The sequence below is a fragment of the Dichomitus squalens genome (assembly GCF_000275845.1).
Source record: "Dichomitus squalens LYAD-421 SS1 unplaced genomic scaffold DICSQscaffold_8, whole genome shotgun sequence".
Lineage (NCBI taxonomy): Eukaryota > Fungi > Basidiomycota > Agaricomycetes > Polyporales > Polyporaceae > Dichomitus > Dichomitus squalens.
This window is the reverse complement of record NW_006766890.1, coordinates 798,710-814,152: the sequence shown is the minus strand read 5'-3', so window position 1 is coordinate 814,152 and position 15,443 is coordinate 798,710. Positions and strand designations below refer to the sequence as shown.

Genomic DNA, 15,443 nt, shown 5'->3' with positions numbered 1-15,443 from the left:
GCGCGATTCGACTTCACCCGACCTGTCGTCCGTTTTCCCACGCGCCGCACCCAACCGACGCGTCTAGCCACCCTCCATCGACCTGGCTCGTCTCGTCCAGCCGTCGTTATCTTGATATTCTATACACGTCCTACACAGCAGCATCCCGATTCAATGTCAATGGCATGCAATAGGAGTCAAGGCATGGTTTGGATATTCTACACATTCTTTATCAGGCATATCTACTCTGCTGCAACTCCGGCTCTCGAAAAACACAGTAAAGTATCCCACCGAAAGTAGAACTATATAGACGTTGTCGTGCACGGCTGTCGTCTGAGAGACGTGTGCAACATCTAGCGAGAGCTTGGAGAGGAGCGAGCGCTCTGTAGACCGCCGGACCGAAAGAGCCTTGCCTCATCGAGCGGCCAGGAATTTGCGGCGATTCCTTGGACGGCAAGCGCGCCATGCTCTGCTTTTCTCCGGTACCTCATACTCCGCACAGCGTAGCCTAATCCACTTCTTGACGAGCAACTATGCCAAGAGAGAACAGGAAAAGGGGAAAGAAGCACAAGAAATCCAAAGAGGAGGCAGAGCCCCAGCAAGATTCATACGTACCAGACTTCGAGGAGCAGGAGGATGCTGCCGGCCCGTCCTGGATAGTGCCTGCGCGGGACGCCCCTGCTGCTGACCTCAATGCGCCGTTTGGCTATGTGGATGCGGAGGTCAAGGCTTACTTCCGTACCGTGGACGTGCAGATCCGCGAATGGCAGGAAACCAAGCCGGAGGTGGAGGCGGACGAGGACGTCGATCCAAATGAGGGTGCGCATGCAAGCTCTCGTACTCTACGTCCCTGGTCATCTTGTAAAACTTATAGATCGTCGTCTATTCTTTGTTGCGGCTCTGACGGAAATGTCTGGAAAGGAGAAGCAGCTCGCAACCGACCCCGACTGCTCGACCATCCTCGAGCGGATGGTATACTCCATGGATGACTTCGTTCGCCGTGTGTTCATGGATAGGCTAAGTGGCTCGTGAGTACACAGATCTGATATGTGCACGCTGCGCGTCTCACTGATACTAGTCCGTCAGGTTTGAGCAGTTGAGCAAGCACCGGTTTGCTTCGCATGTCTGCCAAACCTTGCTCACGGTCGCCTCTGAGACTGTGGCCCGCGAAGTAAGTCTTTGAATCATGGTTCGGATCATCTGTTGAGGGACGCGCAGTCCAAAGGAATCCTCCCTCCAACGCCCGAAGAACAAGAAGACGAGGGGGAGCTCCGTACCCTTACCCAACTAGTGCTAGATGCATGCGAGGTGCGTGCACGCTCGTGTTAACCTCGTCGACCGCATATGAGCTCACACTCGAATGTACTGCAGGAGTTATTACCCTCTCTGTCCTCGCTCATCATGGATCCATTTGCATCCCACGTAATCCGCGCCCTCCTGCTTCTGCTCGCATCCGACGTGCTCTCGATCGAAGACACAGCAAACGGCAGCCCTGGGAAGTCCGCGTTCGCTCTACGTTCGAAGAAGAGTGCTGCGTACAAGGCACGGCAGGGCTCCATGAAGTCCGTCTTCGAGAATGGCGAGCAGGGCCAGGAAAAAGCGGGAAAGCGTACGCTAAAGGAGTTCCGGAAAGCGGCGTTCAGCATCGTGTCAACCCTGCGAGAACAGCTCGGCGGAAACGAGGTTCGAGTGCTGGCGGCAAACCAGGTGGCCAGTCCGGTCTTACAGGTGTGTGCCGCTCGCGAGGTCTCGTAATGCATGTTCAGCTAGCTGACTCGCACATGCCCAGATGTTGCTCGAGCTTGAGGCAGCCTACGAGATAGCTGACACGCCAGGTTCTCTCATGGATCACGCTCTCGTCGGCATGGTTACCGCCATTCGTAAGGGTGCCCTCTCCTTTCCGTACTTCGGAGGAACCTGACCAACGTCTCAATTCATATGGACAGATGAGAACCCCGATACCGGGGTGCCCGAGTCCGATTACCTCATGACCCTCTTACGGGACCCTACGGCCTCGCACTTGCTCGAGACGCTTGTGCGGCGATCGCCCGACCGGGTGTTTGACATCATGTGGCGGACGTACTTCGCGGGAAAGCTGGCTAAGCTTGCCGTGCACCCCGTCGCGAACTTCGTGGTGGCGAAGGCGTTCGAGCGGTTGAGTCCTGAGCAACTAGACGCTGCGGTGGAGGAGGTGAAGGGCGTTGCAGGGAAGATAGTCAGTGAGTGTGTCCGAACAGAGTTCATGGTTCTCATGTTCCGTATAGCTTATCACTTTTGCAGAGAACTCCCGGACTGGTGTGTTGCGGGCACTTGTGGACCGCGCGGGTGCTATTCAATCTGGTATCCAGGATGTTGTTGAGGTAATGTGTGGCATCATACTTTGATCTAAACGATGGGGCTGAACTCGTTTTGTTAGCTTGTTGTCGCCGCGTTTGAACTGGAATCAGAAGATGCTAAGGCGCTCCTCGTTCCGTGCATTCTGAGGTTGAAGCCCTTGCCGGTGAGTCCGAATCATGTGACTCTTCGAAGGACACTCTAATTCATTGTACGATAGGATTATCAGAAGGTAGTTGAGTTAGCGAGTCGAGAGGAGAAAGAACCAAGTGAGGAACCGCGCCATAAACGACGGAAAATCGAGGATCCTCTAGAACCCAAGGTCCCCGGTGCTGTTTTACTGCAGTCCATGCTACGGCTACCCTCTCCACATAACGATGTGGTCCTGCATAGGTATGCCTCCCGCCTGAGGATAACCATCATGTTGCTGACCACCTTACAGTCTACAAGCCATGAGCTTGGACGACCTGATCCAGATGGCGCATCACTCCAAAAGCTCACGCGTGTTTGACGTAGCCCTAGAGTCAGAGACCGTCCCCAAGACCGCCAAGCGCAAGTTCGTCATGACTTTCATCGGCCACTACCACGTCCTCGTGGACGATCGGATAGGCAGCAGAGTTGGCGACCGTTGCTGGGCGTCTGCAGATCCCTACCTCAAGGTTTGTCCTCCCATCACCTCTGACTGTCTGAATCTCATCTTATTTGCGGCGACGTCCTTTTCGTCTGTTCGTGTTGGACAGGAGAAAATCGCACGGTCACTCATCCCGCACGAGCATGCCCTCGCGGGCTCGTTCTACGGCAAGTTCTTCGCGCGGAACCTGAACCTGCACGTGCTTCAGCGCGATCCCGAGCGCTGGAAGAGCATGCAGGCCACCGCCAAGCAGCCCGTCCCTGCCTCTGGATCCGCATCAAATCCCACCGCTGCCTCGCGGCAGCCTCAACCGAAATCCCTCGGCCAGAAGCCCGAACCTGGTGCAGACGTCCCAGCGGAAACTGCGACGGCGCAGAAAACGGACGCGGACGCGGACAGAGGCGGCGGAGGCAAGCGCAAGGCCAAGGGCTCGCGGCCGCAGAACGAGATCGACGCACTGTTCGACGCGACGCTCGGGAAGAAGGTCAAGAAGGCCGAGCTAGCTAGCGTCGACAAGATCAAGGGCAAGGAAGACGTCGAGTCCAAGTCCAAGTCGAAAACGAAGGATGGCGAGAAGAAGAGCAAGAAGCGCAAGGATGAAGAGGAGGGTGCAGCTGCGGATAAGGACTTGAGCGACGTCTTGGGGGCGATTCGCTCGGCGCCAAAGGATGACAAGGGGCCAAAGAAGAGGAAGCGGGCACATTAGCCAAAGAAGTCTCGTAGGTCGGCTTCGGCTTCGGTCGATCTCACGTTTGAAAAAGTAACGTAGCACATGGATAATGCGCATCCGCGTTCATGCGATGGCTGGACAACATAGCAACTTGATACATCCAAAGTATCCGCAACGGAGGACCGCGAGATAGTACAAACAGCATCATGATAGGGATACAACACGGAAATTGATACTAGGATATATCATACTTTTGTCATGCCATAGAGACGTCCCCGTCGGCATCTGGCCGCGGAGCGCCACGCTCCACCGAGTTAACGATCTCCCTGCGGACCTCAGGGCTAATCTGCGGGTGCGGATTCGCGCGGATGACGTCCAGCAGTGCGTCCTTCTGGTCCGGGGTGAGGTCAGACGCATATCTAGACAGACATCGTAACCGTGATCAGCACCGTCTAGGGCCACGAAACGGGGTGGAAAGACGCACCTCTGGCAGAACACCAGCAAGCTCTGGTGCCAGAGCACAGGCAGCTTCTCCACGTCGCCGGCGCGGCGCGCCTTGTACGTGTTCGAGAGGCGGATGAAGTGGAAGACGAGCGCGTCGACGACCTTGTACGGGAGCGCGTGCTTCTTGTCCAGGAGGACACGGATGAAGAGCGAGTTCGCGCCTGTCAGACGTGCCTTGTGTTGTCAGTAGCCCGCCAGACTGGGCGCATATATGCGGCTCACCGGCGTAGTCCATGTTCGCCAACCGCATGAGCGCGGCGGCTGAGTGGCCGAGGGGGATCTTGACCTTGGCGAGCACAGACGCGACGATTGCAGCCTCCTGCAGGGTGCAGCCGGTCTGAACGCGCACAGAAATCGTTCAGGAAGGCATGATCTGGCAAGTAGTAGGGGCTACTCACCTGCAGCAATGGGAAGACGATGCCCTTGAAAACCGCTCCGGGCTTGTACATCGCGCGCTTTAAGCTCTCGTAATAGTGCACGTTGAGCTTGCGATGATTCTTGTTCTTGCGCGCGCCCTCACGGGTCAGGCGGATGTCTTCCCGTATGGCGTCCAGCAACACAACTTCCAGGAATAATCGCGCTTGTGGTGGCTTCATCTGCGAGATGAATATGCGCGTTGCCGCGTGACATGCTTGTGGCGACCAGTTCTCTGGGTGGGTGAGGGCGAGTATGCGCGACCATTGCGGGAGGGAGGGGATGATCTTGAACGGTTTGGGGAGAGGACCGGACTTATACCGGGTCAGCATCTGGCCGACTCTGGGACATTGTCAGGATAAGTCCTTGTCATAATGTGCATGTGTACAGTACGTGCTTTGTGTAGACTTCGACGACCTTAGGGTCCAAGCCGGCAGCGGGGTCAGGTATACGGTCAGGGTCTGGAAACCGTCAGCATGCATAGTAAGGAACGTGCGCATAGAACGGACCGTGGTGTTTCTCTGGCGCGACGTCCGGCTTTCCTGCTTCGAAATTGTCGATTTTAGAGAAGATAATGTCCGCGAGGGTTCTCCGCTCGCCCGCATTAGCGGGGAGCATTGCATCGAGCGCTTTCATGTCATCTTCATCAACTTCCTGGATGGAGGGCGTCAGCAGACTGCGTAATCGAATAGAGTAGTCTTACTCACTATCTCTTCTATCTCCTCGACGTCCTCGTTGTCGTACTGGTCCAGGTCATCAAGGTCATCGGCGGCGGCCGGCGCCCTGAGAGCAGATAGGTCCGGTCGGTCGTCCTCGTCCTCGTCCTCGAGCTCCTTCTCGTCGAGTTCCTCTTGCTGATCGCGGGCGAGCTCGAAGATGCGCCGCGAGGTTTTGGGATCCAAAATAACCTGGGGAGTGATATATGAGAGTCCGGACCGAGATGTCTGCGCACGCGGTGGGCTCACTTCGCCGGTCTCGTCGTCGTCGTCGTCCTGTGCTTTTGATTTCCTGCGGCGCCCTGGCTGAGATATGCGGCCGTACTTCGCGTGCACTTCATCCTCGCCTATTTGGACATGGAGTGGGTCATGCTTCGCTTTTGTGTTCTGCTTGGGAGCTTTCGGCATGGTGTGTCAGGTTGGGAATATTGGAGAGGGTGAAGGGAAGAAAGAGTAAGCAGCGGTCAGCAGAATTGGCGGAGAAGGAGGAAAAGTTGCAGGATCTCGATATGATTGGCCCGCTGGGCCGGCACGGAAGAGCCGGAAGAGGACCTGGAATCGATCTCGGACTTCGACTCGGGCTCAGCGCAGACTCAGACGCGTCCGGCAGCGTCCAGTGCGGTTTACATATATCCCACAGCGTTTGCGGCCTTCGCTCCATCTCTCTATCTCCTCCTGCCGCCCTCTATCCCCGTTGCGCACATAAAACCCGCCTGTGCGTGTGTCTGCTCCTTGTCTACCTCCATCATGTCCGCCCAGGAGTCGCTCCCCATCAGTCCGGTATGTGCTTCGCCAATCGCCGCGCTTTTTCTTTGAAGCTTGTCATCTGACGCGGGACGTGGCTCGTTCTGTCGGCTGTGATGCTTTGATTTTCTACCAACTTCACCTACAACCTCCAACCATACTACACAACACCTTCTGCACGCGCAGGCTCCCCATCGCTCACAGCCTGATTTCCAGATCCGCACCCTCGACAAGAACGGCAATGTCATAACCAGCGTCGGTTTCCAGCGGTTCGGCTTCGACTGCGAAGTCCCCCTGGACGTGCTCCGCTCCCTTTACCTCCGCCCACACTACGTCGTTACCGCCCACGCTGAGAAAGACGAAGTCGAGGAAACGGAGATCGAGCATGCGAAGTTCACCGGAGCATACGCTGCCTACCAGTCCAAGTCCATCTTCCACCCCGATACCCAGTCCATCTCCTACACCACCCTCTCCCGCTTCCCGCCCGTCAAACTTCTCCCCCCTTCCCAGCGAAAGCGTATCCTCGTCACGGGCGGTGCTGGCTTCGTCGGCTCTCACTTGGTTGACCGCCTCATGATCCTCGGTCATGAAGTCACTGTCCTTGACAATTTCTTCACGGGTTCCAAAACGACCGTAAGCCACTGGGTCGGCCATCCCAACTTCGAGATGGTTCGTCACGACGTTGTCGAGCCGTTCATGATTGAGTGTGACCGTGCGTCTACCTCATATGAACCATTGCGGAGCACAAGTGCTAACGGGCAATGACGGACAGAGATCTACCATCTTGCGTGCCCAGCCTCCCCACCCCACTACCAGTTCAACGCTGTCAAGACGATCAAGACGTCGTTCATGGGCACGCTGAACATGCTTGGTCTTGCAAAGCGTACCAAGGCGCGCTTCCTGATCTCCTCAACATCTGGTATGTAAAGCTGTCCCGTTTCATCTTGCTTCACTGACGGTATATGCGCTCAGAGGTGTATGGTGACCCCGAGGTACACCCGCAACACGAGGACTAGTAAGTGTATTAGATCCATTACCCCACTGCGTTCCTAATTTCGTTGCAGTTGGGGACATGTCAACCCCATTGGTCCCCGTGCGTGCTATGACGAAGGTAAGCGTGTCGCCGAAACTTTGGCGTACGGTTTCCACCGTCAAGACGGCGTCGACATTCGTGTGGCCCGTATCTTCAACACCTACGGTACGTTCCCAGTCCCATCTAGTTCAAAGGCATTAATTGAATGGTTCTTTCGCTACAGGCCCCCGCAGTAAGTCACCAATGTTACAGCTATAGTCGCTAGCGACTGACCTGCTTCCAAGTGAACCCCTTCGACGGTCGCGTCGTCTCCAACTTCATCGTCCAGGCCCTCCGCGGCGAGGACATGACCGTCTACGGCGACGGCAAGCAGACGCGCTCCTTCCAGTACATCCACGACCTCGTCGACGGCCTCATCGCGCTCATGAACTCGGATGAGACCCGGCCCGTGAACCTCGGCAACGGCGACGAGTTCACCATCGGCGACTTCGCCGAGCTCGTCCGCGAGATCGTCGAGAAGGTCCAGCGCGAGGACGGCGTTGAGCCCGTGTGCCGCGTGAACATCGTCTACAAGCCTATGCCCGCAGACGACCCGCAGAAGCGCCGGCCGGACACGACGCGCGCGAAGCAGGTCCTGGACTGGCAGCCGCGCTGGACGGTCCGCATGGGCCTAGAGGAGATGGTGCGGTACTACAAGGCGAAGATGATCGAGGGTAGCCTGTGAGAGCTCAGAGGCGGGAAGCACAAGTCTGGGTTGGTGGGCGGAGATACGCACATCGTGATGCGGACATGGACTCTTCCACACATCATCGGGCATCAGTGGTTCCTCTCCATTTTCCCCTCTCTCTATTGGTGTCGTGCTGAGCGGCATAGACGCGGTGACGGCCATGAGGCACCCTGATCGCTTTGCTACGGACCTTGTATTGGGTTTTCGGCGTCGCTTAAATATCGGTTCATAAATTGAGTGCAATAGATAGACAATGCTTAGACGATTGCCTTCGTAGATTCAACACTACCTACGGTGGCGCATATAAGTAGGCGGCATATCATGCAGAAGCAGGAAACAATGCGAATAATGCAAAGCATGTAGAACGTATCAGAGCCCCTCGCGAAGGCAATATGCTTGCTGGTCCACTTCTGCGTTGTATCCGCTCATCTTGCGTACAATGCTTCGCTATGGCGGCAGACTTCGAGTGTGAGGATCCAAGAGTATACATGACATTGTGGGAGACGTGTGGTATATGGCAACACTATTCTCTCGATGTAGATGGTCAAGAACCCGTGGCAGCGAATGAGGCTAGCAGTGGACGGTATTGGGAGGGGGGTTATATGTACCGAATATGGGGCGGCCACCGTCTCTATAGGCCGTCGGGGCGCCCCGCGCAAGTCTACAGGTATCGTGACAAGATGAAGCGTTAGCGTAGGTATGTATGTAGTAGATATAGCGTGATGAATTGGAATGTGGGATAATGCAGGGGACTCCGCCCCGCGGCCCGCACAGTACTCCTTTTGAGATCATGGCGGCGGAGGGGGTGCCAGTGAAGTAAATGATAGGATGCCCAGGTCAAGATGGGCAAGCAAGATGCGGGAGGCGAAGGGGGGGAGGCGGGAAACGAGTGCGTGCCTGGGTTGTTGTCCAAAACAACACTGTCTGGTGGCAATAAGTAACCGCTTGTATGTACCGTGAGACCCTCGACCAGCAGCGAAACGGCGGGGTCCACCAGAATAAGGGCTACCGGAGGAGCCGACGCTGCAAACTTGTCGCTGTGCCAGACGCAATGACTTTCGCCATCGAGCCCTTGATGACGTGCTTGTCTGCAGTACTCTGTGGGAGGACTGTCGCGCGGCGAATGCGCGCGACCTGCTGGACCTCTTGCGTGACTGGCTCCGAGGGCATGTGGAGGAGGGTCTCTTGCTCTATGGGGAGCTGTTGGCGGCGACCGGGTTTCTTCTTGTCCTTCGACTGGTCACCCAGCCGGTCCGACATCTGCTTGATGTCTGGAAACCCATGCGTACGATAGTGGGTCACACAAGTGAGCGATCGTCACGGAAACCGCCCTTGCACTCAGGTGGGAGTGTAACGTACTGGTATAAGAAAAACCGTCGTTGCTTGATTCGAGCCAGTGTTCGTCCTTGCGCTCCGAGTATCTGCAAGCAGCGAGCGGGTGGGGACATCAGCGTCTTGAAATCATTCACATTCTGCCGGAGGGGTGTGGCATCGCCAGAAGCGGCATGAGGTCCGACGACAGCACATCCACTTACGTACGCGTCAGCGGGAGGAATACGAGCACGTACCTGCGCAGAGGGCGCCCATCTGGCGCCAGGGGAGACAGAGCAGAGCTCTCCCCTTCCGAATAGATCCGGTTAAGCTCTTCCTGGCTCTTGCGTACTTCTTCCGTCACACAGCAAAACGAGAGAGGAGAATGAGGGTCGCGCTCTGCTATGCTCGGGTCGTCCGTGTACTCGGAGAGCTGTTCAAGCGCCATCCTCATGCGCTGCGGGAGGGGGATCTCAGGCGGCTCGAGGTCGCTTCTCGCGGGGGGTTGGCGAGTCAGGAACTTATTCAGAACTTGGTTGACTATGGATGACGAGAGAAGGCAGAGGTAACCGTGGGTTGCTATGGCCGTACACAGGGAAAGAGTCAGGAAGGAGTGGGAAGCCTGGCAAGGAACATGTGGTGCTCACCCTTGACGGTGAAAAGCTGTGCGCCATTTGGTACGTTGACCAGTGCCTGTCGCAGCTGTTGTGCGTACTCCATTGGATGTGACTGACTGCGTTCAGCCTAGGTGACCGGTTAGCGGACGTCTTGAAACATAAGAACATCTATAGACCTGGATTATCAGTGTTGGACATCGGATGTTCGCTAGCTCCTCCTCCGTCATCGGAGTTCTCTGTCAAAGTCAAAGAATATCAGTCGTCTAGCGCATCGACCCTGATGCTGCACCTACGTTTAGTACAAGGTTCGCGTTCATGATCACACGTGTTCTTCGGAAAGGGGGGTAGTTTACGGCCCAGAAGGCAATGAGCTATTGCGGCATACGAGGAGTTGTCACAACTCTTCTATGTGAATCAGCCAAGCCATGATACGCACCTCGTCAACCATATCTGGATGTGCATCCTGGCCATGGACGTACGATCATCCGAAATCCAGGAATGCGACCGGTTCACTGTTGGACTCACTATGGCATAACAGTTCACGAGTTCCTTACACGCCGTCTCAAATGACTCCAAATCCTCCGCGTAACACCACAAATGGCACAACTCCTCGAATGCATCGAATATTGACTTCAATCTGGATCTCCCGTGTGAGGATCCGCGGTGATAGGGAGGAGATCAGACACGTACTCTGTTTGTGGGGTCACATTACAGAGCGTCAAACTCAAGCACAGTTCCGGAAAACTGTCAAGCACATTAGATGGGACCCACAATGACCAGCATGACAGATACTCACAGGGCAGCGAAACGCAGTGCCGTCCACGAGAACAGCTCGGGAGCAAAGATGTGTGCAGGGGGAAGGTGAAGGTGCTGCTCTCGCCATGATCAACCTCGAGGGCGATCTTCTCCCAGTCTGACATGGGAACTCACGTAGAAGCAATGCGCCAAGTCGGCCGCCGTCACCCAGAGGTCAAAACGCCCTGTCGGTCTGAACGTGGACTTGCCGGCGGTGCGTATGTCGAACGTGATGATGTTGAAGTTGGCGTTCAGGCGCGGATCGTCCATTTGTGGATGGAGCCAAGTGTTGTCGAGAAATAGGGAATGGAGCAGAACCAGAGTCGGCTTCTCGGGATCGAAGCCGCTGACGTTGAGCGAAGCAGAGTTGGTCGTGTACCATACCGACGCATAGTCGTCAGAGGACACGAGGTCGACGTAGGGCATGGTGATCGGGCTTCGGGCTCTATTTGAGGCGGGAGGCAGGGCGGGGAACGCAGGAGCCGACGCTGCACGCGTTGTGCATGAGCAGAATGAAAGAAAAGAGCGATGGCTGAGCCCGCATAGGCGGAAGAAGTATCAGTCGACCAGACCCGCGAGGCGTTCTGAACAGTCGGGCTCTCAGCGCGGCAGGCTGCAGAGGCCAGCCCCTGGGATGATCAGCTGTTGCCAATTGATCTCGCTTATTGCTTCCTTTGCCACCAATTTAATTATCTCACCCACGCGACCTCGCGCCCGCGACTCCTGCTCACTATGTACGTACATGTAGCCTGAAATCGCCGATAGCTCACCATACGCGACCGAACACTGATGGTAGCATGCCGCAGTTACAAGTTATGAAGCTACGCCTAGCAGAGGAGCCCGAGCGGGGCTTACGCGCCCATTCCCCTGTTCCAAATCCGGATAGTCTACTATAGCTTAGCTTTAGCCTCTAGAGTTGTTCAGATCCGTTATATACAGGCTTTTCACGAGGGATCTAACGCGGATAGGAACAAGATCCCGAGATAGCATATGGGCCACAGGGGACGTCTTGCTTACTTAGTTAAGTCTAACGTTGAGTCGTGTTGTCTCCATCAAAGAACGAAGTTACAGCTGTTTTCAGAACGATAGACCCTTGCACAACTTTTTCAGCCGGAGCTCGACAAGGGCGGCCCGAACCAGGGTTCAGCGGGACAACCGAAGTCCGAGTCCAGGCTAAGTTCGGCATGGGTGCGGCTAACGTGCTGAGTTACCTCGAGACTTGAATCCTATGGTCCGACGGTGTGTGTAAAAAGCCGCGCAGGGGCCTACCGGTTGAAAACAGCTGTAAGTCCAAAAGCACCTATATGGCCCTGTACCCCGATCTTCGTCTACCCTGCTCACGCAGCGTAGCGGGTACTGGCAACAACAACACTTGGCGAGACTTCATCGTTCCGCAGAACTGAATGTCCGTTGAATTGACCAGGATAATAACAGTGAGAAGAATCTCTGGCGCCGCGACCTCGACCAGATTGGGGCAGACTGCTTCGGTACATAAATTAACATAATGTCCATTGAGTGGAGCTGAGCTGACTGGACACCGGTGCGTCACCAAATGACAGGCTACCCTACAATATTCGTATTCGGGATGTAGCTCGCACCCAATCCGAGCTGTGCTGAACCAAGGATGTAGGGCTGGTATTCCTACCAAGCGCAGTGCAGCGCAATGCACCCCTGTCAGTTATCTATCACGGCCAGCAGCCACGCGTGGGGGATCGCTTCCTTCGCTTCCAATAATCCCACCCAACACCTGCATGATCTTCTGTTGACGCTGGGTGGTAGCGTTCCACATCAGCATCATCAATGGAATGCCATAGAGCGCCCGTACCTCTCGATCCGTAACCTCCGTCGAAGGGAACATCGCGGGTACGCCAAGTGCCTCGAGGGCGATCTGCTGCTTGGTCACTAGGCCATCCCACGCAGGCAGCGCCCTCTCGCGGTCGAATTTACGCAGCTCTGCCCGGAAAGAGTCCGTCATTGCCTGCCAAGGGTCGCATTGTCAGTCCTGGATACTAGAAACACAGAGATGCTGAGCACTTGGACGAACATCGGCTTCATATTGTGTAAGACCCGCTCCAATGATGTTCGCCCTGTGTTTCCAGGCAAGATCATGAAGGTTAGAACTCTCATGAACAGGAGCGCAGCTGAAGCAGCAGGACCCCAACGACGCGTGGCTACCAGGGCACTCACTTGGTACGTGCCGTTCTGACCCTCTCTTCATGCTTCCGTTGGATTTCTCGCCGTTCATGCCACAACTGACGCTCCAACTCGATCTGCTCAGATTTCATCTACACAGGGTGCGTGCGCAGCCTGTAGATCAGCGGTGTCGCCTTCGGCCCGCGATCCTGCGCCGACTTACAGTTGTCAGCATTCTGAGAACGTCTAGATCCTGGGAAAGCCGCGCGAGATGGGGTAGGGCCTGTTGGAATGAACACGCCCGCACATTCTCGGAAGGCGTTTGGGGTGCTCGCTGGTGCGTGTCAATCCCTGGTGCCATATCCGGACCGGCATTTTGGGATCGACCGGGTCTAAGGGGGGCGTGCGCCGAAGATATGCCTATAGGTACTGGTGGGAGGCTCGTGCCTGCAACCGCGCTGTTCAGGGCGTTTGAAGACTGCAGCTGCGAAAGGAGGGCTGCGACTGAGGGTAGCTTCGAGCAAGCTTCCATATCTGAACTCGCGGACGTAAGAGTGTCCACATGCATGCTCTCATCAGTTTCTTCAAATCCGGCCCCTTCATGGTCATCCTGAGGGCGCATAACCAACTGATCGGGAACCGCTCGTTCACTAAGAGATTCGTGGGGGTTGGTCGCCGGAATCACAGCGTTCGGATTGGCGACCTTGCGCCAGGCATCGGATGATTTCAGCTGGTCTAGCAGTGCCTGGATAGCTGAAGCATCCTGTATGAAACCTGTCAACATCTGAAGACTGACTCAATGGAGCAGTAGGCCTACGTTGATATTTGCGGACATCGTCGTCGTCACGACGGTGGTACTGAGCACAATTGCGACGGAGCGCCGCGCGTGGTAGATACCGTGACCTCTCGTGACGCAAGGGTGACGATCATGATTCCTTTGCCAACCGGCTTGTCACAGTTTGTCACATTGACTCAACCGTCGACTGAGTTTGGGTGACAATGAACTTCCAAGTTCTGACGCACACTGAGAAGACTTCAGGTACTTGCTGTCAGACTGTCTGTCTATCTCCTGAGTCAGACACGGATCTGGGTGGGACCCGAAGTAGTTCGAATGTTCGATGTTCGGTTCACCTCTGCTATCAACAACACGGTTCAAGCATGCCTATACGGAGGGAAGCTCACATGGATTCTTCGCAAAATATCCGGTGTCCTATATGTAGATCCTAATGAAGACGTTCGTAGGGACCGGCGACTGAGATGAATACGGACGCTCGGCTTTGACATCCTCCGTGCGATTACTGAGCACATCCCCCATAACTTAGTCTTATGAATTACGGCGTCTCCTCTCCTGGAGCGCATGGTGAGCATCTGAAGCTGTGCAGGAAGAGAACCGTGGACCTGCTGCCGAATAAGCACCAAGGTTAACCGCAAGCATCATAGCGAGGCTCCTGGTAAATGAAAGCTGTGGCATCAGGCCTCAGGTTCTTGCAGACGACTCGAACCGGCTGCTTCTCCTATTGACGACATGCGCCAAGACAGCTGGAGCAGCAGGCGTCAGAATGCAGATGATCCATGCATCGAAGCCGGGTCATGGGCTCCAGAGCACCTCACTGCCCCCCTACACTGGCGCTAGGTGGTGTGCTTGCTGGAACCAAGCGGTCGTTCCGAAACATGTGGCGGGTGGATGGACTCGACTATGTAACTTCGAGGCCCATCTGATGATAAGGGGCTGGCAAGCCGAACACCATGCACGAGATGGTACTGCACGATGCACAGTGACACAGAACATCCGCAAGCCTCCCGACCGCGCTATAGCTTTGATCAGTACCCACAGCCCTGAGGACTAGAAACAAGGTGCGTACTGTCCAAACGCTCAACGAGGATAAGTACCCTCTATATCACCCGGAGAGCATCAGGGTGGGGGTAGGAGTCAAAAGCGATGAAACCTGAAGCATATCCTATTCCCTGTCCCGTGACGCCCCAGGTTCACCGGCTACGAACACGAGATGGCAGCACCAACGTGGGGAACAACGGGCCACATCGAGCCCTCTAGACGTACCGTCGCTAGGTCGCATAACGCTTGTAGTCGCGTGGTGCTCAGGGCCAAAATGAGGGCATTGTCGTAAACTCGGCCGCGTGCTCGGATAACACGGTCGTCAGAAAGCCTGTGGGCGGCGGAGAACGGAGGTCAGTGAGATCTCCGTAAAACTCATGTCTGATATGATATAACACACGGGACGCGTCAGCGCACTGGAAGCACGGCAGGGATTCAGGTATTTCCAGCTGGAGAAAAGTCTCTGAAAAGGGGACGCGCGAGACAAACAATCCGTAAATATGTGGCATTTCTGGATAAAAGTCATTGAAAACGACGGGCGGTTGCCTTTTGCGTCCCCATTTCATCGGCTTTTCTCCAATCGAAAACATCGGATTCCCTGCCGTGAAGGGTTTTATGTGCGTATGTCGCATGGCGCGTAGGTAGACGCAGGCCCCTCGTATATGCCCCAAGGACACCTGGTCACCGTGGTCTACAGACAGTCGCTGCCAGCGTCCGGCCGCAAACGTTACGTCGCAGCGTTTGACACCTGAAACATGACAACGGGCGCTACGTCCTTCCGCCCCATAGCATAAACGCGTCGATACGCGCCTCGCCCGGTTGCATGAACCTCTTTCGGGATGAACATACGAAACGAGTCAGAGCGCGGCTTGCAGATCGCCTTCCACACTGGGACTGATTTCGCGTGATCTGATGCCTGTAGTTCAGTGCTCATATGTGCAATACCCACACATTATTGTGCGTCTGATAGGGCTTTGTGGCGTCGCCGTTGTATTGACATA

The 15,443-nt window shown here is 55.7% G+C and overlaps 4 protein-coding genes across 4 annotated transcripts; 2 read left to right on the top strand and 2 right to left on the bottom strand.

Annotated features, from left to right (window-relative positions):
* Positions 1 to 512: 512 nt before the first annotated feature.
* On the top strand, positions 513 to 3,650 carry DICSQDRAFT_56999 (ARM repeat-containing protein; the record flags this gene model as incomplete). The annotated part of the gene is made up of 13 exons (XM_007364338.1): positions 513 to 798; positions 854 to 1,007; positions 1,066 to 1,150; positions 1,198 to 1,287; positions 1,351 to 1,707; positions 1,769 to 1,859; positions 1,926 to 2,198; positions 2,260 to 2,339; positions 2,396 to 2,494; positions 2,546 to 2,706; positions 2,756 to 2,972; positions 3,054 to 3,285; positions 3,355 to 3,650. The coding sequence occupies 13 exons, from the start codon at positions 513 to 515 to the stop codon at positions 3,648 to 3,650; spliced, it is 2,421 nt and encodes an 806-aa protein (XP_007364400.1).
* A 220-nt stretch (positions 3,651 to 3,870) lies between these two features.
* On the bottom strand, positions 3,871 to 5,656 carry DICSQDRAFT_146027 (cell adhesion protein byn-1; the record flags this gene model as incomplete). Its single annotated transcript, XM_007364337.1, has 8 exons — positions 3,871 to 4,033; positions 4,099 to 4,279; positions 4,341 to 4,455; positions 4,517 to 4,874; positions 4,930 to 4,993; positions 5,042 to 5,186; positions 5,240 to 5,440; positions 5,498 to 5,656. 8 exons carry the CDS (start codon positions 5,654 to 5,656, stop codon positions 3,871 to 3,873), a joined length of 1,386 nt encoding a protein of 461 aa, XP_007364399.1.
* A 339-nt stretch (positions 5,657 to 5,995) lies between these two features.
* DICSQDRAFT_168715 (NAD(P)-binding protein) lies at positions 5,996 to 7,749 on the top strand (the record flags this gene model as incomplete). Its single annotated transcript, XM_007364336.1, has 7 exons — positions 5,996 to 6,028; positions 6,209 to 6,704; positions 6,765 to 6,911; positions 6,965 to 7,007; positions 7,057 to 7,190; positions 7,249 to 7,257; positions 7,310 to 7,749. 7 exons carry the CDS (start codon positions 5,996 to 5,998, stop codon positions 7,747 to 7,749), a joined length of 1,302 nt encoding a protein of 433 aa, XP_007364398.1.
* Positions 7,750 to 8,757: 1,008 nt separating this feature from the next.
* DICSQDRAFT_57082 (alpha/beta-hydrolase) lies at positions 8,758 to 13,392 on the bottom strand (the record flags this gene model as incomplete). Its single annotated transcript, XM_007364335.1, has 16 exons — positions 8,758 to 8,982; positions 9,080 to 9,173; positions 9,321 to 9,642; positions 9,711 to 9,807; positions 9,857 to 9,916; positions 9,974 to 10,051; positions 10,117 to 10,143; positions 10,206 to 10,317; positions 10,371 to 10,424; positions 10,477 to 10,550; positions 10,611 to 10,911; positions 11,858 to 12,088; positions 12,221 to 12,453; positions 12,520 to 12,562; positions 12,663 to 12,760; positions 12,832 to 13,392. 16 exons carry the CDS (start codon positions 13,390 to 13,392, stop codon positions 8,758 to 8,760), a joined length of 2,610 nt encoding a protein of 869 aa, XP_007364397.1.
* Between the last annotated feature and the right edge of the window lie 2,051 nt (positions 13,393 to 15,443).